At 33.9% G+C, this 27602-nt stretch overlaps 1 protein-coding gene across 1 annotated transcript in view; it reads left to right on the top strand.

The window, feature by feature from the left end:
- The window catches only part of LOC138704501 (sphingomyelin phosphodiesterase 1-like), a 70177-nt gene that overhangs the window by 26875 nt on the left and 15700 nt on the right, over positions 1–27602 (top strand). Inside the window, exons 3-7 of the mRNA XM_069832429.1 lie at positions 6863–7045; positions 12851–13075; positions 14653–14825; positions 18456–18650; positions 21614–21784. Of these exons, the coding sequence (XP_069688530.1) occupies positions 6863–7045; positions 12851–13075; positions 14653–14825; positions 18456–18650; positions 21614–21784 (947 nt within the window). The remainder of the gene's footprint in view (positions 1–6862; positions 7046–12850; positions 13076–14652; positions 14826–18455; positions 18651–21613; positions 21785–27602) is intronic.

Genomic DNA, 27602 nt, shown 5'->3' with positions numbered 1-27602 from the left:
TGGAAATTAAACGTAGAATAAATATGGGAAATGCCTGTTATTATTCGGTTGAGAAGCTTTTATCATCCAGTCTGCTGTCAAAAAATCTGAAAGTTAGAATTTATAAAACAGTTATATTACCGGTTGCTCTGTATGGTTGTGAAACTTGGACTCTAACTTTGAGAGAGGAACATAGGTTAAGGGTGTTTGAGAATAAGGTGCTTAGGAAAATATTTGGGGCTAAGAGGAATGAAGTTACAGGAAAATGGAGAAAGTTACACAACACAGAACTGCACGCATTTTATTCTTCACCTGGCATAATTAGGAACATTAAATCCAAACGTTTGAGATGGGCAGGGCATGTAGCACGTATGGGCGAATTCAGAAATGCATAGGTATGGAGTGTTAGTTGGGAGGCCGGAGGGAAAAAGACCTTTGGGGAGGCCGAGACGTAGATGGGAAGATAATATTAAAATGGATTTGAGGCAGATGGGATATGATGATGGAAACTGGATTAATCTTGCTCAGGATAGGGACCAATGGCGGGCTTATGTAAGAGCGGCAATGAACCTCCGGGTTCCTTAAAAGCCAGTAAGTAAGTAAGTATGCACAACACAACATTTTAGTATCAATATTTAATACAACATAGAAATATTCACGAAGCGTTGCTGAATGTCATGAATTCACCTACAGAATAGAAGGCGTGAGAAATTAGATAAATGGACCTACTTCTTTAATTTGGCCCTAAATAATCTTATAGCCTATTCTGAGTTTCATTTTCTATATCAATAGTGAGGCTATTAAAAATTTTTACTGCCATATAACACACTCCTTGATAGCAGGATAGACTTGCCGATGAAGCATGAAAGCCATTTTTGACACGTATTTATGCTATGAACTGTTGAATTAGTTACAAAATTTTCACGATCACATACGAGGAAGATTATTATTAAATCAATCAACTCAAGTGGGAATCGAACCCGCGCTCGAGCGCAACTCCGGATCGGCAGGCAACGTCTTATCCGCTAGAACTACGCCGGTGGCCAATAATAATAATAATAATAATAATAATAATAATAATAATAATAATAATCTTTACTAATAATAAATCTGTAGCCGAAATTTTTCTGGTAATTTCCGATTTTCCAAAAATAATTGGTCCTAACATATATAATTAACTAACCTGAAACCGAAAATCACTTTTTTTACATTTTTGTTTGTATGTCTGTCTGTCTGTCTGTCTGTCTGTCTGTCTGTTTGTTACCTTTTCACGCGATAATGGCTGAACGGATTTCGATGAAAATTGGGATATAAATTAAGTTCGTTGCAACTTAGATTTTAGGCTATATGGCATTCAAAATACATTATTTAAAAGGGGGGTTATAAGGGGGCCTGAATTAAATAAGTCGAAATATCTCGCTTATTATTGATTTCTGTGAAAAATGTTACATAACAAAAGTTTCTTTAAAAATAATTTGCGATAAGTTTCATTCCTTGAAACATTTTGATAGGACTGATATTTAATGAGATGAATGAGTTCTAAAATTAAAATAAATGCCATCTAAGGCAGTGTAATGAATTAAAAAACAAATGACTTCGTCTATAAACGGCCTTGGACAGCAACAATCGAAAGCTATGAAAGATAGCCTACAGAGAATATTTCTGTGTTTGTATGAAGTAATATCGGAAGCTAGATTAACAGATTTGTATAATTAATTATTATTTCATCATTAGAAAGTGTAGTTTATCTAGATGGACATAATGCTATAATGTTATTACAGTAAATTCTGATATAATATAATATAATATAATATAATATAATATAATATAATATAATATAATATAATATAATATATGTAATATTATATAATATGATTTAAGTTATTTGAAGGGTTCAGAACCATAGTGGGCCAAGCGCCATTTACTGATTAAGTTATTACCATAATTGAATGGAAACCTATAACAAGTAAAATAAAATATACACATTAAATCTAAATGATGTCAATCTTCATTAAACTATGGTTGTATTTAATAAAAATTAAGAAACATGTTAAAGGAATTGTCATTGCACCAAATGAGTGTCTCTGGACCAAAATGATCGCATTTTAATTATTTGGATGCAATTTAAATCAAGTAACATATTAAACGATTTATCCTTCTATCAAACACGAATGTTCCCTGGATCAAATGTCCTATTTTAATTATATAATTACTTTATATTTATTTCTAACGGGTGCAGCGGAGCGCACGGGTACGGCTAGTAATAATAATAAACATCTTGCTATGTTCATGAACCTATTAAAAGTAATATTCCTAGAAAACGATAAATATAAGATTTACTGACATAGATAAATTTCTACAGAAATCGAGTTCCATTTATCCACAGTTTTCTGCCCAAGAGCAGGTCTCTCAACGCAAACCCAGTATTCTCCAATCTTCCCTCTTTCCGCCTCCTACTTAGTCTCCGTATGCAATCTATAGAGAAGAAATCTGACGTAATCATTGCCAACAAAGCAAACGAGGAAGTTCAGGTAACATACATTGCAGTTTCACTGACGAAGACATAATCTTCAGAATGCACACAGTAACAAAATTAACAAATATCAACATCTACTCCAGCATAGGAACTCTAAAAACTATGACAAACAGAGTCATCATCACATCTACCGCAAAGTCAATAGTAACTATAGGCCTACCCATAAAATCGAAAACAGAACATCGTATTGTATGTTTCAAAAGCACATGTCATTTAGTAGTACGGTAGTAGTAATAGGCCTAATACCGATAATAATAATAATAATAATAATAATATATAATAATAAAATAATATAATAAAATAATATAATAAAAACAATGACAAAGAATAAAATATAATTATGGAAACACAAAGAATATACAGTGAAACCTCTCATTTACGGACATCGAAGGGACGTAACAATATGTCCGCATCTGGCAGGTGTCCTTTATTGGGAGGGAGGCTCCCCAATCTAACAGTAAATTTATAATATGTATTATCTATCCCTTCACGCTTTAAATGAAATTTATTACTGTAGTTTTATTCTAAATAAGTATAGTGTACTACAGTAAATTCTTTGCAACTTTGAACTACAGTACATAAGACCGAAAAAGGAAAATACAGTACTGTGCCATGCAGTTTTATTCTAGGTCTACAGTTACCAGTGGCGTAGCATGAAATTTTGAGCAGGGGAAGCTAACTCAAGTTGTCTTTCATGCAATATGAGAAAACGTATTACAAAAATACAGTCTTAAAATAAATAGTAGTCAATTTCAAGTCAGCAGTCGAAGATTGGTTGGAACATCGTAAGTAACACCAATAAGGCATGACCTCAAATGATACGTAATAAAATATGATTTCACGGTTTACACATATCTCTTAACAAATAGACACGTACACGTATAACATTAGCTCACTTCCTGTCACACTTAGAGAAATCACAATATTAGTATCATTACGTAAGTATGCGTCTGTCTTTTGGTTGTGTCCTTCATTGACAGCAAGGGAGTCGGTCATTTGTTTTTTAAATCACACTTCTGTTCGTAAATCGGTCTTGATAATACAATTGTCTTAAAAAAAATTCAAGTAAATTAGTGTCAGGAACTGTTATTTCGCTCATTATTTATTATATCAGCCACAATGCACACTAACACTTCAACTGAACACAACTGACGAAAAGGGATAACTCGGAAACTACTTATTTTAAATGTTAAAGCTAGCTTCTTTGCGAGCCTTGCGACTAGGGTAGCTTAGGAAGGGATGGAAAATCTGCGGGGTGGATTACACAGAAGAAACCGGTCTGCTTGGAAGCTGGTGTGTGCAGGCTTCTCGTTTACTGCTGCATCACAAATCATCCTGAGCTGCCGCATCACAATATTTAAAGCGTAAATATAAATTCTATTAAAATTGATAAATAATTTTCTCCATAAACTGCAGGTTTATTATGAAATAATTATTAACTGGGGAAGCTAAGCTTTTTAGCTTACATTGACGCTACGCCACTGACAGTTACGCAGTACTGTAATTTACAGTTTCCAACTTAACCTTTACGTTCAGGTGCCATGTCTCTCGAAACAGAACAACTGATTGAAGTGGAGAGAATAATCCTACTAACACAGTCATGTGTTGAATACAATTTCACGATCGCCGAAACCTTGGACCCATCAGACAGGTTAAATTTTATGACTTTGTTTATCCACTCGCTTCCAGCTAACAAGGGGTAGCCGGCTGGGCTAGTGGTAGCCTACGAAACCCTTATTGTCTTCTTTCACGTTAAGGAATCTCTGTACAGTTCTCAAAACTAAAGTTTCCATTTTTGTAGCACATTAGGTCTTGAAATCCAAGTTCTGTCCGCAGTCAGGAGGTAAAGCAAGATTTAGGACTGTGAAACAGCTGTCCGTGTCCGTGTCTGAGAGTGTCCGTAAACGAGAGTTAAATTTATCATTATTTCTATATTATTTCAGTTGGGACATAAAAATCTGTCCGTATATGAGGAGTGTCCGTATCTTGGGGGTGTCCGTAAGGAGAGGTTTCACTGTATCTTAATGATTAGAGGCAAGGGTTTTGTTATTAGAAAATAATGAGGTCAGTTAAATTGACAGACGTTTTTAAAGGGTACCTTCCATAGTTTTGAACAAACCAGTTCAAAACTATTTTCGTTATGGTTTTTTAAGTAGTTAGTTTTTCACGAAAAGAGTTACTATTCATTTTTATAATTTTATTTTAAATTGTTTTTATGTATACCTATCTCAAGTTTACACGTCAAAAATCTTCGTGATTTCAATTCCACAACTGATTCATAAAGCAGTTCAATGTTGTAGTTTTGAGATTAAGTTATAAACTTATCTCCAAGAATTCACTCACTGACTCAAATGTCCTAATTATGATATATTAAAAGAGTGGTCAATTCGGAAGCAAAGTACATAAACTTCTAGAAAGAACTGAACGCTATGTTAGAGACAAAGTTGAGGAACATTTGAAAATATGTTGTCGCTTAACTTTCAAATTGATTTCCTTCATAATGAAAATTACTAATTAATTATATAAAAATAATTAACACCCTTGAACATTTCTAAGTTTATTATTAAAAGTAAAGTGCAAGTGATTTTAATCATATAATGGCAATTTTTAATGAAGATCCTTACTGAGAGTTCTATGAAAAGTTTACTCAATGTTTTTGTTACACATAAAAATTTCTGACAGAAGTATAAGTAGAAGAACAACTACTCGTATGAAGAAATAAAATGTCAAAATTTGTAAGTTACACTTCGGTGATACAGATGCTAATACAGAGTGAATTAAAACTATTTTAAAAACTAGTGTTATGCTGTTATTATGTTGTTCTTAGTAGATTTAGAAATACAATTAAGAGCTGTTAAGTCAGAACTAAAAATTTACCCTTATACTAATCAAGAAATTATTGCGAAATTTATGCGTATTTCTAGCACGATTTCCAACAAAAAAATACTACGCTACAAACTTAATTTATTAATGATAATATTATTAACAAAATTATCACCAAAAACTCTTTCCTCTGATAATAGTGTATTTATTCACCGTATGGAATGAAATTTCGGATTTCCAAAGAATTTCGATGTTCAAGAAAATAATAGCATAGGGCATTATCAATCATATAAGTCAAAAACATTAGAATTCCTTTTCAATGCATACAGTTTCCAGAACCAATTTTGTATAAAGTATTACGTAGCTGTAATTTTAAAAAAAATATCAGGACACTTCTTAAATCCATAAAACTGAGTTAAAAATAATATTTAGACGTACATGAAATAAAAATACCATTTAATTCATAAAACAATGGGGTTCAACGTAATAATACCGGTACTTTGTTTCCTATTTACTTGTTGATTAATTTCGGTTGATTTGACAAAGCTCATTCGAAATATAACAAAACAAAGTTAACCAAATGTTTGTGTAGATTATTTCATTTTGTTTCGCAAACTTTATTCCTCAAAATAATGATATTGTCTCAATCTACAAATTATTCAGAAAATTCTGGTCATTTCATAGTTTTCTCCTGAATGATGTACACAGCCTGGAAAATAGGTTATTAATATAGATCAAAATTGTTTTTCTAAGTAAATAAATATCATTATCTTGTGAATAAATTAACTATTTCTATACAAATCATTTTTAACTGAGTTTCGGAAATTTCAAAATTGGATTTAGAATAACTTTACACATATTGAACTGGGTACACAGAAACAAAACAAGTCATACATATTATTTTAAAAATCAATTTCAGAAACTTTCGTGTGGAAAAAAGGTACGGTTTAAAGGTTCTCAATGACATCTAATCAATTGCTAACCTTACTGAACAAGTAATAACTAATTCACTGTTTTAATGTTGTAATTTACCACCAAAATTTATAATATTAACAGAGTGAAACAGTTATACATCTTGATTACACAACTTTTAACAATGCATCACTTCGGAATATGTACGATAAGACTTTATTGTGTTAAATTCTAACGTACCTTGTTGAGAATTTCGTTGGGGTGTGTTTTCGTGTGTTTCTCAACACACAACTCAATTTCAGAACACACACACTCTTTGACTCTACATTATACCACACGAACACGCCCTCACAGGAAACAAAACAAGTGGCGCCAAGACCAACAACGACTGTTCTGAGGATGACCCATAAAAGGTCGAAACATGTAAACAAGGTACGTTAGAATTTAACACAAGAAAGTCTTATCATACATAATCCGAAGTTATTACTTGTTCAATAACGTTCATCAGTGATTATATAAATGTTAAAAGAGTGTATCCAAGAATGGAGATAGCTTATTCTAATAGAAATATGATTGTTTGTTTATATACAATCTTTGTATCCTATATTACAGGACTCAGTATTCTACATTCTTGACAACACAAATGGACTGAATTCTAGCCGAGTGTGTGGAATACTACTGCAATCAAGCGAGTGCTCCATGGATGAACCTAGTCTTGAGTGGACTGTAGATGTAGATCTTGGAACCAAACCAAAAGTCAGCAAGAGTGATGAGATGAGTATTAACAGGAGAGATGTAAGTATGAATACTGCATTTTAGTCGAATTATTTTTTAGTAGGTTATTTTACGACGCTGTATCAACATCTTAGGTTATTTAGCGTCTGAATGAAATGAAGGTGTAGCATCGATAGTTACCCAGCATTTGCTCATATTGGGTTGAGGAAAAACCCCGGAAAAAAACCTAACCAGGTAACTTGTTCCGACTGGGAATCGAACCCGGGCCACCTGGTTTCGCGGCCAGACGCGCTAACCGTTACTCCACAGGTGTGGACTAATTGAATTCAATTAATGAATTAAACAAATGTCGGCCGTTGTAAAAAGTAAGGCTCAGTTTTGACGTTCAAGGTTATTATCGCGGGTTCGAATCTCACCCTGTGAATGAATGTGTTGTCAGATATCACAACCAAAAACACGAAAAATTTCTCAGCGTCCACATAACTTAAATTATTTAAGGAAAAGTGAACTGATATTATTGAATTAGTAAAAAAAAATGTAATTTGATTTTCGATGTTCACTTACACGATCAATTCGTATTTATTTTTTCGTTTCGTATTTAATGGTAAAAGAACATAACATGAATTGTACATTAGTCATTATTAACATTAGAAACATCTGCCTTGCTCAGTGATTATAATAATCTACCACCACAACATCTTCAAATGCATGGTGCACAAAAAGAGACAAGTCGCCCCAAAATTAAAAATTCTAGCGGCTAGCGTTAATTTCTCTTTATTTATTACAACTTTCTATGAATGAGAAAAAAAATAATTTTGAGGTTAAGAATCAATTTCTTATGAATCATTAAAATTTAATTACTTTGTGCATTACCGATATATGTTATAAATCTGTAATAGAAGAGCTTAAAATATTATTGCATGAGCCACGCTTCGGAAAGAAAGATACAATTTAGAGCATGTAAGGATATCTCTTTGTAGCAGATACAGTCTAATGTTCATAGAATGGTCGGCCAGTATAAAGACTGTATATTCATTGACGAAATTTGTGCATTATATTATATCAATTACTATAATGATAATTTCCCAACGTAGGTATATTATTCATATCTGAGGACACATTCTTTTTTTAATTTTCAAGTCTATTTTCTCCATGCTTTATAGCAATTCAGTGCAGTATAGAATAACTAGGAACATTATAACAAACAAACAGAACTTCTTATACAGTATTTTGCATATTTTAATATGTAGTATTTTGGAGAACTGTAAAAAAAAAAGTCAGGTAGAAATTTAGTAAGGCACAAAAATCAAACAGAATTGTCGTATATTTGTAGGAGAAGAATTCAATATTACAGTATTAGTTTCCGTCACCAAATGGTGATAAGTAAATGGATACCATTCCACAGAAAAAAATACTAAAATTAAAATAATAAACTTAGGCCTATATCGACTTCTATATAATTTATTTTCACAGTTTCCATATTAAAAGTTCACGACATCAATTCACGCCACAAATATAGAATGAATATAGCAGAACACGGTTGTATGGTTATCTCACTTTTTGTAAATTCTTGGATTGGCTAATTTAATGCCAGTTTAGACCCAATAAAATCTTAAGTTTTTTCATTTGTATTGTTAAAAGTAAGGGGTTTTTTTTTAATTATTACACGATAAATGAAACCATGTTTAAATGAGTTCTTATATCTTATCAATGATATGAAGATATTGATATCCTGTTTGCTAAACAGTAGGCTAATAGTTATAGGGGAGAGTTGGGTAGTATCGGACATCGGGTAATATCGGACAGTGCGTTTCTTTCATCTACCACCAGATGGTAGTACCTGAATAACATGTTTACGTTTCTGTATGCGACATCACAGAAACGTACCCATGTCATTCAGGTACTATCATCTAGTGGTAGATGAAAGAAACTCACTGTCCGATACTACCCAACTCTCCCCTACGTGCAAGATTATTTTAAGTTTGAGCCGAGCTCAACCAAAATACATTTTTAAAACTGCGACTGGATTTTTGTATGCAGAATTATCACTCATTTCTACTGGATAACGAACTGTGAATAAACAGAAACCAGTAATTCAAATATCAATCTTCATTGATTATGATAATTTTATTGTTATTTTCTAATTTCAGAAAATTGGCAATAAACCATTCGTTCAATTGTTTAGGTACGGTAGTAAAATTATTAGTTGTTTGTATCACAGAACTCAATTTTATACATAGTCAGCTAAACTGTGATCCAGTGGCGTATGCAGGGTTTTTTGTGGGTGGAGTTCAATCAGATTTTTGTGCCTAATCATAAAATTATATTACATTCGTTATAATATTAACGTACCTACATAAGTACTCGATGTACTTGAATCCCTAACCAAGCCCTTAGATTTCTTACCATCACATTGCTGAACTGTTTCTAGGTTTCACTCAACCCTAGGGTAATAAGCTTGAAACGGTGGAACCAAAAAGGTGTACTAGTATGGCCGTCAAATTACCCATAGTTCATTTCTTTTTCCGGTGTGTTTATCAGCTGTTTTGTTCATATTATTACGATTACGAATTGTTTCATGTTGTTGTGAATATTTAAAAAGTGTAGTCAAGTTCAGCAAGTGCTATTTTTTATAAATAAGTCAATATTCTGTTTGGCTCAACTGTAGAATATGTCCGTTGATATGTCCTCCTATGTTTTAACTTATGAAGGAGTGCCAACATCCTTCTTGATAAAAGAAAGAATGTGGAAATGAAATGTTCAGTCCATGTTACAACCGTAACACTTTTAATAAATATTCAGTGAAATTTATATTGATACAATAATCTGCTAATACTCCTGTTACCTCCACATCCATTCTAAACCCTTTACGTATGACCGAAACCGATAGTAACAATTGAATATTTGGCGATTGGCGGTATTTCGCGGAGGATTATGGGGCGTAGAAGGTATAGTTTGACGTCATATCCGTCGCACCGATATATTTGCATATTTGCTTGAAGTGCTCCCTTCTTTCTTTTTATCGCCTCAGGTTTCACTCTTAGGTTGTTTCATTACCAAGGTATGTAAATTGAGAATATTTTTGGTTCAGAAACATAATAAAATTAATTTCTCTTTTCATGAAGACTATTATAATGCAAATTTTTTTCGAACACATTACACCTACAAAACGGGCTATTGAGATATTATTACATCGAATTGAAGTAAATTATTGAAACGATGACTGAATATTAGATTTAAGTAATAGACTGGCACCATTGCAGCTACTCATCACACTAAAGCTACTATGCTATAGTTATGATATATGAGAGAAAATTTTTATTAATCATAAAGCTATAGCTAAATGTAAAGCAGAAATAATACAGTAAAATCCCTCGTATCCGGTACCCAAATAACCGGCAATAACAAGACAACGGTACTTTTGGCAGGCAAAAAACGGGGGGGGGGGGGAATCATTCATGCGAAACAGAAGAATCGGACGAAGATGTGAGTGGTTTTCGTGGATCGCACATGCTGCATATTGTTTACTCTTTACATTGTTCACGTGTGAAAACATAGACAGAAAACCCCGGAGTAGACCGGGTAGCATCGGTAAGCTGTCACTTGGGCCTTGCAAACAATGTGCAGGGACGATTAGAGATGAGCTTAAACGATATTTTCAAGTATCTGTGACAACTGTGACTGTGACAATTAAATATCTGTGACTTTTATCGGTGATTTTGTCACACCGATATTTATATCGATACGTAGCATGAATTGCACCGATATTTTGTCACACCGATAAAAATTAGCAGGAAATATTGAAGAGCAGTGAAATGTGAATACGATTTCTCTATGCACGCCACACATCAGTGATTTATATGGGAAAATCCAACAAATAAATAATGTACATGTACCATTAACAAATAAATACTTACCTTACTGAACAGTAACATGTCAAAAGTTAACCTCATGCTCCAAGATGTTATATTCTAGATATTGAACCAGTTGATCATTTTTAAATGTAGTTGGGTATGGAGAAATTGAGGTTATATGATTATCCTAATCGTTTTAAAACTTGATCCTTTTTATTGTATATAATATAATCGATAAATTATTTTAAATCGTGCATTAACATTATAATATTGAGTCATAGAATAAAAATTAATGAAACATAAGTATTCGGAAAAACATTGGAAAATAATTACAAAACAAAACAGTTGTTCAGACAGAATTTTACACAAGAATAAGTACTGGTAACCAATGGCGTTATTATTTAAATCGTGTAATCACATCACTTATAATAAGATGGAGAAACTACCGCCCGATTGCTGTTATTGTATCATGCGTACGCGCAAACCTACGACGTAGAGGAGAAAATATCAGTCACAGGGTCACAGAGTACTGAATACGGAGCAGATTTCGATAGCGATATTTTGTCACAGATATTTCGCGTCATCAGTCACAGGTTTATCTGTGACAAAAAAAATACCTGTGACAAAATATCGGTTTGTGAAATATCGGCCATCTCTAGGGACGATATCTTTAAATTTACCACTTGAACTCGCCCGTTTCGAAGGGGTGTTGGACGAGTCTAAATAGGAAAGTGTGAAATTCTCTGTTCCTACAGCACGTAAAAGTTTCATTCGAGTGATAGATAGTATATGAATTGCTTCATAAAGAAAGGGCATCAGTCCATTTTAGCTAAGTTGTGGAAAATTAAGAAAAACTGCCCTTCCTTTATCAAAATGCTCACATTCCAATCACAATATAACTAAGAAGGAAACGTTGAAGTAGCTTCCTTTCTTGATAAAACGATGTGTTGAACATTCAAGATGGGAAATTCAATGTTAAGGGGACACTCAACTTAAAAATTGGAGAAAAAGTGTCACAGAAATGAAAAATTAAATTTCTACACTAATTTACGTGACAGAACTAAATCAATACGCAGAATTCTTCCCCTATTCATTGAGAAGTCACAGTCAAAAGCACAAAGCCAAAAAATAAAAAATGATAATTAAAAGTGATATTTCAATTAATCATTGATTAAAAATTGAAATATATATATATATTTTTTTTTAAGTATTGGATCTAATGAGCTGAGATTTTGCATGTTACTTTCCATGTGTATATTAAACTTTTTCTCCAAATTTGAAAAAGATTGGTCAAATAGGAAAAAAGTTCCAAAATATAGTTGAGTGTTCCCTTAACTCAATTTCGAAAAAAATGTGACTGATGCCCTTTCTTTATGAAGCAATTCATATATAAACATGAAGACATTAGAGATATGTTAAAGAGGTTCAAATCATCGAGCGATATTTCATATTCATAGTTGCGGCGTTGGCTACACTGCTCTTCACATCACATGGCCGCTATTTAAAATTATCGTAACATTACTAAAACGTTTAGTATTTTTTTACGCTACTACGTATTACAATAATTATGAACTGATGAATGTACATTACCGCATTCAGTACAAAAAATAAACATTGTACGTATTTCAAAACTTTATTTTTAAATATCTATATGAAAATTATTAAATTCCAACATGGAAATGAAGTTTGTGCAGTACAGTATGTCTTTACATAACCTATAAGAGTATTTTCCAATTATCCGACAAAATCAGTTATCCGGCACTAGCTTTATCCCACAGTTGCCAGATACGAGGAATTCTACTGTACCACGAAAATCACATTGAAGTAATCTTAAGGTCGTTTAACTGTCATTTACCTGTGATGAAAATGATTTACTAATTTCATCTTCTTCTTCTTCTTTTTATGTGCCTCCAGGACAAATCCTGTCCCCCCCCCACCCATAATCAGATTGCATTCACTATATTGCAGATCTTAACACATACAAAATAAAAGTTTTCTACCTCGTTTCCAGGCTGATGATGTTGCAACAATCATCCAACTAACAGACATCCATCATGATCCAATATACTTGACTGATGGAAATGCAGTTTGCGGTGAACCGATGTGCTGTAGGAGTGTGCAAGGTAATCCAGGAAACCCTGATGCCGCAGCTGGTTTCTGGGGTGATTACAGAGAATGCGACACTCCATGGCACGCTTTTGAAGACACACTGCAACAAATAAAGAAAACTCATGAGGTAAAGATTACTATGACAACTACAATCTTGTAAAACTAAATCCATTTTCAAATGAAGAAAGTAACTAGAACTATCCATAGACACACAAAGATCACGATAAGCAACATGTCAAAGACAACAAGGACCACGACAAAAGCAGTACGGATCACGATAAGTACAACGACAAGGAAAACAAGGGCCAATATACGAAACGTGACATGGACAAAGACAAAGGCCACGATAATAATTACGAAATGGGCTACGATAAGGACAAAGTTCACGATAAGGGCCACGACATGAACCACGATATAGATCAAGACCACTATAAGGACCATAACAAAGACAACAAATACGACGAAAAGGGTCATGATGTAGACAACAAGAACAATAAGGGCCATTGCAGTGACAAGGTAGTAAGATATGGCCAAAATGATGGAATGAGATATGACATTAAAAACAATATTTCTCGGTGAAAGCTGTCTCACAGTTGTTTTGCAAATACAAGTCAAACAGAACATGACTGAAACTACAGCTTACTACAGCTGAGCCAGCAAATATGTGTTTTCTAATGTCTGTGGGGGAAATGTGAAGCAAAATGAGAACTACACTACTACACGTATAAAACATTTAAGCAGTGTTATAATCTCTCATTACGGCTTACTTTACCTCCACCCACTACATATCTATAGTGTGTTCTGGTGTAATCTACACAGAAACTGGGGGCCAATTCTGAGAAAAAAATGTTCGATCCGAAACATTGTTACAATACCTTAGTTTACTAATAGTAAAACCTTTTTAAATTAAAATTTATGCTATTAAAAAAAATTAAAAGACTTTCTATATAATTTAAGCCACCTGTCAAATCTGCATCATTTATTATTTTTCTTCTTCTCTTTTACTCTTCATCTCAAGACACTATTTTAGGACCTTTCTTGTTAAAAATAATTAGCACTCGACACTAAGAAACTTTCTATGAGTTTTAACTTCGACTTAAAGATAAAATAGGCTTATATTGATTTTTTTGACATTCTCAAACCGATTAAAAACACATGCATAGTGCACAGAGTACTTAATTCACTTCTAATTAACTTTTATTCTAAATATTTTTCGAATATCTTGAAACCGAAACTACTACGGTATGAGTTACGAATTCTTATGATCAGTGCCATTCTTCAAATGCATCAGAACACTATTATAGAACTTTTTCTCTGCCGAAATAGAGTTCTCCATCTTATGAATAATTTCGCCATCTTGTCAGAAGTTGACACCGACACGTGGAATGTTTTGGAGATAAAGTCTGTCTATGGTGAGAAGTTTAAAATCTTGTATTAGTGTATATTATGACCATTGTGAACATTATCTGGGGATATAAACATGGATTTTTTAACACAAAATTATCTATATCTCGAAAACTATGTAAAATAAACAATATATTCGTGTAAAATTTCTGTTGGTTTTTAGATTTTCTGTTCTACTTCCAAACGTTTTCCATTAATTAGTTATGTAACAAATTTAAAACTTAAACTAGTACCGATAACAATAATTATGTTTCAAATTAATTCATGCACTATATAGGATGTTTAATTTGTTTTACACAGAGAATTGATTACATCTATATGACTGGAGATATTGTGGATCATGCTGTATGGGATACAAGCGTTCAGAAAAATAAGGACGTAATAACAAAAGTGTTGACTCAAATAAAAACAGACTTTCCAGACACACCAGTGTATCCAGTTCTTGGAAACCATGAACCAAGTCCGCTAAATGTGTAAGTACCTACATTTCTCTTTAATTAATAAGTAGGATCTTAACCAAAAAGTGAAATGATTTGAGTTATTTTTATTTCGGATGTCTATATCATTCTTCAGCCATGACTGTCTATTGCAGTGATGTCAAAGCAAGCGCATTTTTCTGACCTTGACGTCGTGCGCGGGCAGCAAGCCCTAAGTATGGAAAGAGGAAGGGTTGTGTATATGAATAAGCAACCTGTTGGATTAAGAAAACAGTGGTGCACGAACTTCAAACGGAACGTGAAATTTTATGTCGATATTTTTATATGGCTTCTTTCTGTTTAATATTATTTAGGTATATTATCTGTAAAATAAAAGTACTAACACTGATTTCTTAATATTGCACTTGTGTTTTAAATCTTAATAACATAATAGAGAGTTAAGTAGGAATACTCACTTAAATTCCATAGTAGTATAATATTATATTGTATTAAGTGGATGAAACACATCATTCATAAAGAAAGTGATATTCCAAAGAAAGAGATTGAGTATGACATGATAAGTTGGAATTTATATTGATGGTATCTTTAGCCTTACAAAGTAATCAATAAACTAATCAAAACAATATTACAGTACAAAGCAAAGTTACCTAGGCACTGTATCTGTTTTAAATGTAACTAATATTACATAACAAAACTATTATCGCATTATGCTTTTAAGGTGATATTTATGAGCAACTTCCTATCATCAGAATATTAAATTATTTTCTCGAAATCTGCTGAAGCTATAGAGCTGACATTTTTACAACACATGGGCACGTATCTTTTGCTTATGATGTAATAGTAGTTGCTTTGTTAATTCATTTCCTTTCAAAATTTTCAATACACTATCTTCAGTAATACGTATATACAGTATATTAGATTTACCAAAACATTCTGTAAGGCTACTATATAAATAGGCCTATACCTGAAAATTTCACTTTCCTGTGCGAAAAGTTGAGAAAATATTTCTTTTGAATAAAAAAAATCAAACTTGTGAAAAATGAGCATTAAAATTAAAACTTACATTCATATAATGCACTTATACTTCTCAGGCAAATCTAAAAATTAACGTGGATACAGTTTTAATAAGTTCTCTTCCCTTTATCTATTGAATCAGTGCTGGCCATCCCTGAATATAGCTCGACCAAGCGGCATATACCACCTCTTTCGTCTGTCTCTTTCCTTTCCGCTGTAAAGCTCTCCTGGGCTCTAAAGCTCCTGTGGGCATCAATTGACATGCCTGTCTATTGGGTTATTGTGCCCAAACGTAAGAAGTTTCTGAGATCACATGAGGCTAGAGTCCTTCTACAGAGTTGAGATATGTAGGATAAAAGCATGGCTTGCAATATTTTACTTGGCAGTCAAGTAATCATAGCCATACAATTAGTCAGTTCTGATTGGTTGGAACATAAAACCACTCTTTACTTTAATCATACCATATTTAATCTTCAGATCAATTCACAGATTGTTTATATTCAAGTGTCAAATGAATAAAACATTACGGTACAAAAAATTTCAACATCTCACTTGTTTATTACAGTCACACTATCCTTACATCAGTTGCTTAGCAACAGACAAGACTCTTGCGTTGATATGTTAAGGGCATGGACTTGCTTCTTTGCATGAATTTTATTACTAATTATTTTTTTCATGACAGATCCATGCTAATGGCTCTGCAGCAAACCAATTCAGATGAAACACAGTAATTTCATTGTAAATACTCGTATAGGTGGGCCTATCGGTAAATGGTTGTTGTTGTTGTTGTTTAGTCAACTGTCCGAAGACAGGTTTGAAAGTCATAAGTGACACCAATAAGGCATCACTCATGGGGCAACTAACCCAAGGGATAATGGGATAGGGTGGCCAGTTCCTTTCCCCCTCCGTTGTATACATTGCTGATTAGTTACATACTACACCAAACAGACTTCAGATGTATTCAAACAATTTTCTTTCTCTGACACTTATCGTCAAGTAAGATATACTGCCTGATAATACTGTAGCTGCACATATCAGCAAGAACCTCAATCAGAGGTAGTTCGTAACGCGTTCTGAATTACTTGTTGAAACAAACATAATATTATACTGGGTGTTCATTTCGAAGTGTGTCATGACGTCACTGTTGTGAGTCAGCGATTTGAAGCGAGTTTCAGCTTTTATGTCAGAGAAGTTGCCTATTAATCAAGGCGTTCAATCTGAACTTGAGAACGCGTACGGCATAACTTGAATGTCGTAGCAACAGATGGTGGTCCGTAAAGTCTGTGTGCTACCATAACCTCTTTCGAACTGTGTTTTGCGCGGGCAAGTCGTACGCAGGGTATTTGTTATCATCGATTGCGTACGGCAACATTCCACAACACAAATCAAAATGCTCCGTGTCCATGTTGACCGTCCAAGTTAACAAATACTTAAGTAATCGTCTTAACCCTCTCCCCATATCCCGACAGTAAGAAAAAAAACTCACTTCAGTACGTGTTTCCAAACAGTTCACATTCTTGCCACTAATGGCGTTACCCTACGTATCGGTAAGTAATCTTCAAAATGAACGCCGTGCTTGCTAGGCAACTTCTCTCGCATTTAGGTAATACGCCTCTGCGGAAGTGTAGGAACATTGAATTCTCTAGGCTCATCGGCTAGCCACATGACGACATACACATTTTGAACTGAACACCCAGTACATACATGGGACGTTCTTACAGAAACATCTGCAGTCTCAATCGAGACAATAGTCCATAGAATAATCTGTCTACAAATCGAGGAATTTGATGAAACGAGGAATAACTGGCGGCATTTTTTTTTTCCCTGGAGCCATTTGAATCAGGGACAGGGTTCATTTAAATAAATAAATGCGTGAATAAATATAGAGTAAAAACCTCTGCCGAGCAGAGAAAATGACATTTCCAACATTAACAAACGAAGCAAAACAAATCGGAATAAGAGTGAACCAAGCCAAAACTAAAAGGTGAAAAGAAGTGAAACAAGAGATTACTTTATTAAGAATAGAAAAACAGATTTGAACAGGTAAATAATTCACACCACCAGAAATAAAATTAAGAATTGCAGTAGCAAATATGAGCTACTTTGGATTACAAAAACGGTTTTACTTAAGACATGAAACAATTTTCGTGACAGACTTTATGCACTGTTTGACGGTAAATGACGATCATTTTGAACACATTCTGTGAACTAGTATCGATACGTGACACAATTAAATGGTTCGTTTAACTGCTGTAAATAAATGATACGGAGTCTCTAACTTTATCTTTATTTTGAAACGAACCACGGTAAACAATTTCACTGGTTCTTAAAGATCCATTGCCCTCGAACAGATTTGAACCCAAGAACTTGGGATTTAAATTAAAGAATTAGGCCTATAATCAACAGATCATTGAGAAAGATACATTAATCGTTTCTTGCACAACACATAAATACGTAATTTAAATTTTAAAAAAGCTGTTTTATTTGCAATGTTACATGAAATGTATAATTTTAAATGTCAGATGATAAAGAAAAATATACCATATATCTATTTTATCCAAATATGATCTTCTGACTTGTAAATATATTTTCAAGTGGATAATTATGAATAATATTTAACTCCATGACTTACTCAGATATTGTTTTATTCAGATATGCACCACATAATATCACTGATGAAAAAGTTACCACGATGTGGTTATATGAACTGATAGCAGACTTGTGGTCCGTGTGGTTGCCAGAAGAAGCTAAAGAAACTATTTTAAGAGGTGGGTTCTACACAGCACTGGCGAAACCTGGCTTCCGAATTATTGGTCTCAACAACAATGTGTGTTACACCTTCAACTGGTAAGTGAAACGACATAACCTATAAATGTCTTTTATTTACCTCTGATTTTATCAACAGTAATCTCACTAGAGGTTTTGATTTATCTAGAGAAAAACAAAACTCGAGTGGGATTTAATTAACTATTACACGATTAGAAAAAATAAAGTACTTTAATACAATAAAATATTAATTGACTTACTGACATTTTATTTCACCAAAACGTTTGAACGGAGCCGCCATTTTCAGTTGACTGTCTATGCTGTAAACAAATGATGATCGCAAAGCATGTTTTATAGTACCGTAAAGAATTTGCAGTTTCAAATGTTGACAAACAAACAAATAATAGTGAGGTAATAAAAACAGAAGAAAGTTCATAAAGATTAGAAGAAATAAAGCACTCTAATACAATAAAATAGATATTAATTAACTTACTAAACTCCTGTTTCACTAATGTTACCTTCACTAAAATGTTTGAACGGAGCCGCCATTTTCAGTCGACTATTTATGCAGGAAACAAATTACGATCGCAAAACATGTTTTATAGTACCGTAAATAATTTGCAGTTTGAAATGTTGGCAAATAAACAAATAAATGCTAGGGTAGTGATAAAAAGAAACAAATGCTAGCGAAGCGATAAAATTAAACACATGCTAGAGAAGCGATAACATTTTGCGATAAGCAGCCATGATTGGTTTAAAGACGTCCTTTCGGACAGTTTTATTAGTCAAAAGTAGTGTGACGAAGTAAAAGTCTAATAGTCGTAATAAAACTTTGTATTATTTTTAATTAAAAGTAAATTTTCGTATAGATATGGAAAATATGTCTGGCTGATTAGTTAATTGCGTGCATCCAAATAGAATTACTTATGCCTTTCTGAACTCTGCTTGTCTGAAACAGTTAATTCTATTTCTTGAGTTATAGAGAAATCGACGAAGTTTCTAAATATAAGAAGTAGAAGATTTCAAGATAACTACAGAGAATTCTTATATCATTCATATATTTACATATTGGGAAGCACCACTGAGAGTTATCTGACAATAAGAACTATAGAACAACGATATAGTGGGCATTCAGAGTAATTTTGATTACGACAAATTATCTTAAGAATCTTTACATGCCACAAATGTAGTATGACCTAGAACCCCTAGCTTTGCATTCCTCCTAGTGGGAATCCATAACTTTAAATTTCGTTCGAAAATTAATTTTCATTGGACAGGTTTGGATCTGTGATACAAAGAATAAGAAAGACTAGCGAGGGTAATATGCCTGTGTTGCCAAATACTGGATATATAGTTAATAAATCTGTCCAAATATTAGCATATGCTGATGACATAGAGATAGTTGCCAGATGAAAGACGTCTTTAATAGAGGCATTTGTAACATTAATAAACGCAGCAAAACAAATCGGAATAAGAGTCAACCAAGCCAAAAGCAAATGTGTGCTGGAAGGTGAAAAAAAATGAAACAAGAGACTCCTTTATAAAAATAGGAAAACAAATTTGGACAGGTAAATAACTCACATCACCAGAAATAAAATTCAGAATTGCAGTAGCAAATATGAGCTACTTTGGATTACAAAAACGGTTTTGCTAAATACATTAAACAATTTCCGTGACAGACTTTATGCACTTTTTGACGTTGAATGAGGATCGTTTTAGAATAACTCTTCTCGGGTTCTCAGCCAGGTGAGTTGGAGATTTGCTTCCAAGCTTTCGATGGCTAGCTCTGCCATTTTCTTCAGGGAATGAAGTGATGTGGGACCATGTCTAGCCGGTATATAGGGTTTCCCGCTGCGGGCCAGTCAGGAGCTAGTTCCTAGTCCCGACCGCCAGGCGCATTCTGGTTGGTGGAAGCGGTAGCCAATCAGGAACTAGTTGCTGGTCCTGACTGTCTGCCGTGGCTAGACATGGTCCCACATCACTTCATTCCCTGAAGAAGGTGGCAGAGCTAGTCGTCGAAAGCTTGGAAGCAAATCTCGAACTCACCTGGCTGAGAACCCGAGAAGAGTTATTCTACATCAAACGCCGGGAAAGCCTCAAGTCATACATCGAGGATCATTTTGAACAAATTCTGTGGACTAGTGTCGACACGTGACAGAATTAAAACCTTGCTGTTTTTCTTTTTTTTTTTTTGCTTTAAATTCTATGCCTTGCACTAATATTCTAAATTTCAATAGTAAATATCCATTTTCTGAGCTGTCGACATGTTTATTTCTTTTTTAATTTATGAAAACATGTTCTTGTATTTTGCACGTTTTTAAGGCCTGAAGATTACAAGAATTAACAAATAAGTAGGCCTACACGGTATCATTTTAAAAACGACGTCCAGGCGCATTCTTTACAAAGAAAAACATACTTTTTGAAAACATGTTCATGTTTTCACCCCGTAACTTTTATGTACAATTTCTTCATAAAATTAAAAACAGAAAAAAAAATGCAAGCAATCTTAGCATGCAGGCTTTCATGGCCGGTGTCTAGTTGAAACAGAGCTTCCGGGCTAAGATGCCGTGGTCTACTGGTGCTGACGTTACCAGACGTTTCGTCTACTTCTACGGCAGACATCTTCAGTGGTTAGGTATCCTCGGTCGAAGTCTTCTGCTCGGGATACCTGTAGCAACTGCGCAGAAGACTTCGACCGAGGATACCTAACCACTGAAGATGTCTGCAGTAGAAGTAGACGAAACGTCTGGTAACGTCAGCACCAGTAGACCACGGCATCTTAGCCCGGAAGCTCTGTTTCAATGCAAGCAATGTTTCATATTTTCTACTCACATTTTATTTCCTTTAAGTTAAAATTTTTAGTGAAGGGAATGGACATTCTTCTTATTCCTCCTTGAACGCGCTTATTTCTTCCATTGCTCCCAACAGACTCGCTCCTGAACTGAATGAAAGATGCGTTCCTATATTGATTGAAAGTTGTAATGGTAACACAAGTCAAACAAATTTCAATTAATTAAAACATTAATGAAAGAAATGTTTCATAGGTGGTTATGGCATAATCCTAAGGATCAAGATGAGCAGCTGTTATGGCTCGCACAAACATTACTGGAGGCCGAGAAAAATGGAGAAAAAGTTCATATTCTTGGCCACATTCCATCTGGCGACAACTCATGTCTGAGAACGTGGAGCCGTGAATTTCACAAGATCATGGACAGGTTAGTAAAGTCGTCAAATCATAACAACTCACAGAACACATGACCACACACCCGGAGAGGCGGACAGGGACGAATGGACAGACAGACAGACAGCAGAGAGAAGTGAATAGTTATATTCTTCTAATCACGTTAAGGCGTGTGTCCCTCTTGTGACCATTTTACTAAGCAATATAACAAGGAAAGCGGCTGTTCTTTTATTATTTAGTAGTTGCACTGTGGCTCCTTTATTCCTTTATTAATCTGCATTCCTCTAAGATCTTTCTGATTTGCCTGTAGTTACGTAGTATAATTCTCTTAGAATAGGGCGACCAGAAGTCCCGTTTTTAATAGGATTGTCCCTTTTTTCATCCTCTCGTCCCCTGCCCCGATAAAAATATGCTCGGGACGCCAAGTGTCCCGTTTAAAATGGCGTCCCGTTTTTGTATTGTTGAAATATTTCTTTTTCTTTTCTTTTATTTAATAATTACGTAAACATTGATTAATTCGATATTGTTTCCATCAGATGTCACTGTAATGAATCCAATACAGGCCATGTTAACCACAAAATGTAATTTCAAAAATGTGTCTTGCTTAGACTTCTACAGTTTCCTGAAGGGAAGGCCAACACTTCTAGAGCAAATTCACTCATCAAAGAAATATGATGCTGATTGTACAGTTAATTTTCAAAGAGAATGTTAAAATAGTTAAAAGGTAATATAAGGCAAAAAAATTATTTATTTATTTGTTTATTTATTTATTTACTTATTTACTTATTTACTCACTCACTCATTTATTTATTTATTTATTTGTTTATTTATTTATTTTATTTATTTATTTAATCTGGCGGAGTTAAGGCTATCAGGCATTCTCTACCACACCACCAGAATACAAATAGGCATATACAAGATACAAATGCAGAGAGAAGAAGCATTTCCATTTTATATATATTTTAGTCCACATTTCTTAGTCGACAATATTTAAGGTCCATTGTGGGATTAATATATTATACTCAGAATTATATTAGACTATTTTATTTCAGTCGTATACAATGAAATCAACCACAAATTTACTTTTGGAAGCAAATAAAAAAATTAAATATATTAATTATTTTCTAGTTCGTCTTCATCCCTCTCTTCGGTATTGTACAATTATTTTAATCTGCAGTTGAAAAAACTTCAGCTCTATTCTTAACATATGTGTACTTACCTTCCTTAAATACATACTGTAGCTACGAATATCGATCTCCATTCTTGCTGAATGAGTGGAACTGATATAAATAATTGTTATAAACTATTTTATCCTTGCCTTTAGACGAAAGAAGTAAATATGTCATTATAATACCTTTCAAATTGTACTCCAAAAATTTGATTCTTCATTAAGAGTTCTAGCACATAGATTGAATTGAATTTCACTACCATGGAAACCACAAGAAAGTACATTAATAATGATGAAATTGTTTTCTATTAACTGCAATAATTCAACTTGCCTTGTATTTAGTTGTATGGACAAAAATTTAAAAGGACTTCAGAAAAAATTGATGAAAAAATGTGGACCAAAGAAAATGGATAAAATATTTGTAGATATATGACATTAATGTACAATACTGAAAATGGACGAATCCTTTATAGACAAAAAATTGTGGATAATATGTCCGTGTACCAAATGATAACGGACTACTCGTATATGACAATATAAAGTGGACAAACTAATCTGGTATGCATGCTATGGCTCAATTTTTCATAACTTCTTCAATGCTCTCGAATGAATCAGATTTGTTTTTGTAGAGTGACGTCGACTAGAAATCAAGTTTCCTTATAAATCCGTTGATCTTATCTCTGTCTGTTATTATGTTAACATCCTGACCTTGAAAATTATAACCTATTTAAAGTGTTTAAGTCTTGGAAAAATATGTCAACAAGGACAGTTTAAGTAGTCAAATAGAACTGGAAAATACATACACGATTTCTCATCATTTGGGTAAAATTATCGTTGTTTTCAATTTTACAAAAATCTGTAATTTTCGACTGGGGTTAAGTGGCGATACGGTAGTGGGGATTCTCAAACAAATGCCTCTCCCAAACGTGGGTCATGCCTTCAAAACGTTTGGGAACCACTGTGTTAACGAGTACTCTATTATTTTCATTCTTTCCCGTTGCTCAATAAACGTAATTACAGGCATCCAACAAGGAAAACTCAATGCTTAGAAAGCAGCGGGCGTGACTGTCTCGCGCAGATGACGTATGCTTCCGTTCCCAGCATGCTGTCACGCCTACTGCAGGGGGTGAGAGGGATATAGCATGCGCGCCACGAGGAGTCCGAGCTGAGTTTTGCTTGTAGGATACCTATAGCAATATAATAAAGATGTGATTGTTGCGAAAGTTTAGGGTGACCAGTTTTTCCGTATTCCTAAATCTTCCGTATTGATTTTTATAAATCATGATCATTAATTTTTTATACAATGTAATAAAAATACCCTTCAAATAAAGCCTATTTAAGTATAAACTCATGATTGTAACATTTTTTTGCGTACCAAGATAAAACTATCAAATGTTCTGCAGCATGCATATTTTTAAATATTGTTGTACCCAGTATTGTGACCTAAATCATGTTTGTATTATAACTAAATTGGTAGTTTTATATTACAAATATATTCCATTAATGCATCCCGACTTCACGCCCCGAAACATGGTACCAGTATAAAATTTGTCGTGACCAAGTTTCCCTTGTTTTTGTGACGACAAGCAGGGGGAGGATGGGGGATTTTCTTCCCTGTTGGAAAGTTATCTCCCTCTCATAAATTCATATTAACAACCCTGTCATGAATAACTTCTATCCCCCCCTCACAAAATATAATTGTTTTAATATGAGTATAGTTTATGAAGTATAAAGTAAGCAAATAATATTGATATATTATCATCACCAGCAAGATGACAAAAATCTATAACTTAGGAATTACACATTTTACCTTAAGCCTACTCATGGATATACAACCAGTGCCAGCGTTTTTGGCGCGTGTTCTTGAGTAAAAGACCAGTCAGTGAGCACTTGTTGCCATTGCAGCTGAGAACGGTACCACCCAAGAGTCACATCAGCAATCTGTCAATCACAGTTGTCAGTCTTATTGGCCACTGATTGCGTCAAAGGCAAGACACTCGCACTTCACGTTTCTGGGGTGTATCCTTGAGTACACTGTCCAGTCAGTGGCATCTGTTGCACTTCGGCTAAGATTGGTACCACCTCTAAACAGATCTGACGTCAGCAATTTGCCAATCAGAATTGTCAGTTTTCTCCCCTACAGACTGTGGCAAAGATAAGATACTCGCTCTCAACGTTCCCATTACATATTTCACGCGTCAGAAACGGTGGCTTTGGTTATAATAATAATAATTATTATAATCAAGACGCAAGACAAGCAACTCTGTGCGACCAAGCGTTGAGCCGTATAGAATGATGATAATAATAATTTTATGTATGGTATTCTCTATCTAGGATTCTATCCCTCCCTCATCAGAAATCTTAATTCGCACCTTGATGACAAGTTGGCCACTCTATGCGAGATACAAAAGGTATATGAAAAATTATGTAACATTTTAGTAACGCCGATATTTTATTGCATAATAAAGCAGGTGTCCCTGATATGGCCATGCTAAGGTTTGAGAATTTTTCTAGCCGCCATTTTGAAAAAAATGTAAACCACTTTTTTCTTACTCGTTCTCAGTCTAATGGACTTTCTTAAAACAATTTCCTTTCCCCATAAAAATAGCTTTAATTGTCCAAAAAGTCCCAAATTCCAAAAGCCTACCTAGTGGCCATATCAGGAACATGTGCACATGATATGGCCACCCTTATTCCATGTTCTACAAATCGTGATTGTTTTTAGTTTGATAGCGCAGTTGTGTTAAAATTAAATAATTTTGGTGTAAAATGAATAAAAATGACACTTAATAATCTTTTTTATAATTCAAAAGTGTAGTCAAAACAGGTTTTTTCATAAAAAATTAAATTGTTTTTCTTAAAATACAACATTTTTGCGTAATCCCAGCTATAAGGCATGTAAATTTGTCAGGTGAAAAAATAAAAGTGAAATGAAATTGATATGGCCATGGTGCATTTGATATGGCCATTATCAGAAGCAGGTAAGCTTTCACGAAAATCGTTTGATTATGAACAACTCGTAAAAGTTACGCCATCAACAACAATACCAATCAACAGAACATTAAAAACTGAATGGAGTACGATGTTTTCATGAAACAAGTCTTTGAAAAACATGCATAAAACAAAGGAGACTTACCAGAGAAAAATAAGAAGAGGTCACATGAAAACCGCAAAATAGGCAACTGACGCCATATTGCTCAACCTGACTGGATGGAAAACGATCAAGTGACATACCAGGATGCCCTTTCACTGGATGCTGCTGCAATTTAGCGGATTTTTTAGTTAACTAATTCACAATAGCGGGGTGGCCATATCAGGAACATGGCCATAACAGGAGCACCCATCTTATTCCGGCAACATAGACAAACTCCGTTATTAGTGTAGATAGTGAAAATGGAAAAAAGGTGAAAGTTGTCAGAAATATGTAGTTTTGAATCTGACGTGCTTGAATTTTAAACGTAGAATGCACCGATGACATTGACAACTGATACTAGCCTCAATGAGAACGGAAAATGTCCTGTTGCTACATACTTTGTCCTTAAAGAGGGCATTTACGTTACTGCAATCACCATAGTGTACTGGGTAAATTATAACGATAATTATTAGCAGTGTTGCCAAAACAAGTTCAGAGGAAACTGTAATGCAAGAACGAAATTCCTCTTAATTCTTATGCTATCAAAGTAAAGAAATGTTTCTTTGCACTGTGAGAAGTTAAATAATCGCTAACCTCTGCATGTCGACTATTTTTCTTCGTTAAGGGGTTAGGTACAGCTTACAGCAGTAAAATTTTTGGAAATATTCAACATTTTTTCCCTCCATTACTGTATCTTGTACAATAATGAAAATTGGTATGTGTAAACCACTATCCTTGTGCTATATGAAAAAGAAAATATTTTTACACTTTAAAAAATATATATTTATATGCTTTTTTTTTTTCAAAATTAAAAATGGCGGCAGTTTACTGTGCAGTGATGAAGCGTTTACCTCATAACTCTTAAACTTGTTAATTCTTTCATGTTCTCTCTCTTTTATTTTATTGCTGAAACTCGTGTTTACAATATCATGCTCTTTCAACTACATTCTTTAATAAATAATTTTTTTTTTTTAGTTTGTGTTAGAAGAAAATACTGATAGTTGACCATTTTTAAAATGAACTTATTTTTTATCAGACAATCTATCAAAGGTAGAGAAGTGATCTTACATCATATTGTAGATATGACATGCATAAATATACACAAAAAATTTCATCACAGAATGTTGGATAGTTTTTGAGTTATGTGGGAAATGCTTCATCACTGCACAGTGAACTGAATTTTGAAAAAAAAAAAATGTAAATAATTTTTTTAAATCGTAAAAATATTATTTTCACATAGAAGAAGGACAGTGTTTTACATATACTAATTTTCATTATTGTGCAAGATATAGTAATGGAAGAAAAAAGTTGAATATTTCCAAAATTTTACTGCTATAGGCTGTACCTAACCCTTTAAATGATACTATCTAAAATAAATTGGAACTGGCGGAAAAAACCACTAATTTGGCAGCATTGGAATTGGTGGGTGTTTCGAACGAGTGTGGAGCCTCAACGATGCATTCTACGTTAAAAATTCAAGCACATTAGATTGAAAACTACCATTTCCAACAACTTTCCTCTCTTTCCATTTTTCGCTATCTGCACTAATAA

Source organism: Periplaneta americana, chromosome 8 (genome assembly GCF_040183065.1).
Source record: "Periplaneta americana isolate PAMFEO1 chromosome 8, P.americana_PAMFEO1_priV1, whole genome shotgun sequence".
NCBI classification, from domain to species: domain Eukaryota; kingdom Metazoa; phylum Arthropoda; class Insecta; order Blattodea; family Blattidae; genus Periplaneta; species Periplaneta americana.
The sequence above is the reverse complement of the archived record's forward strand: the minus strand, read 5'-3'. Positions and strand labels throughout refer to the sequence as shown.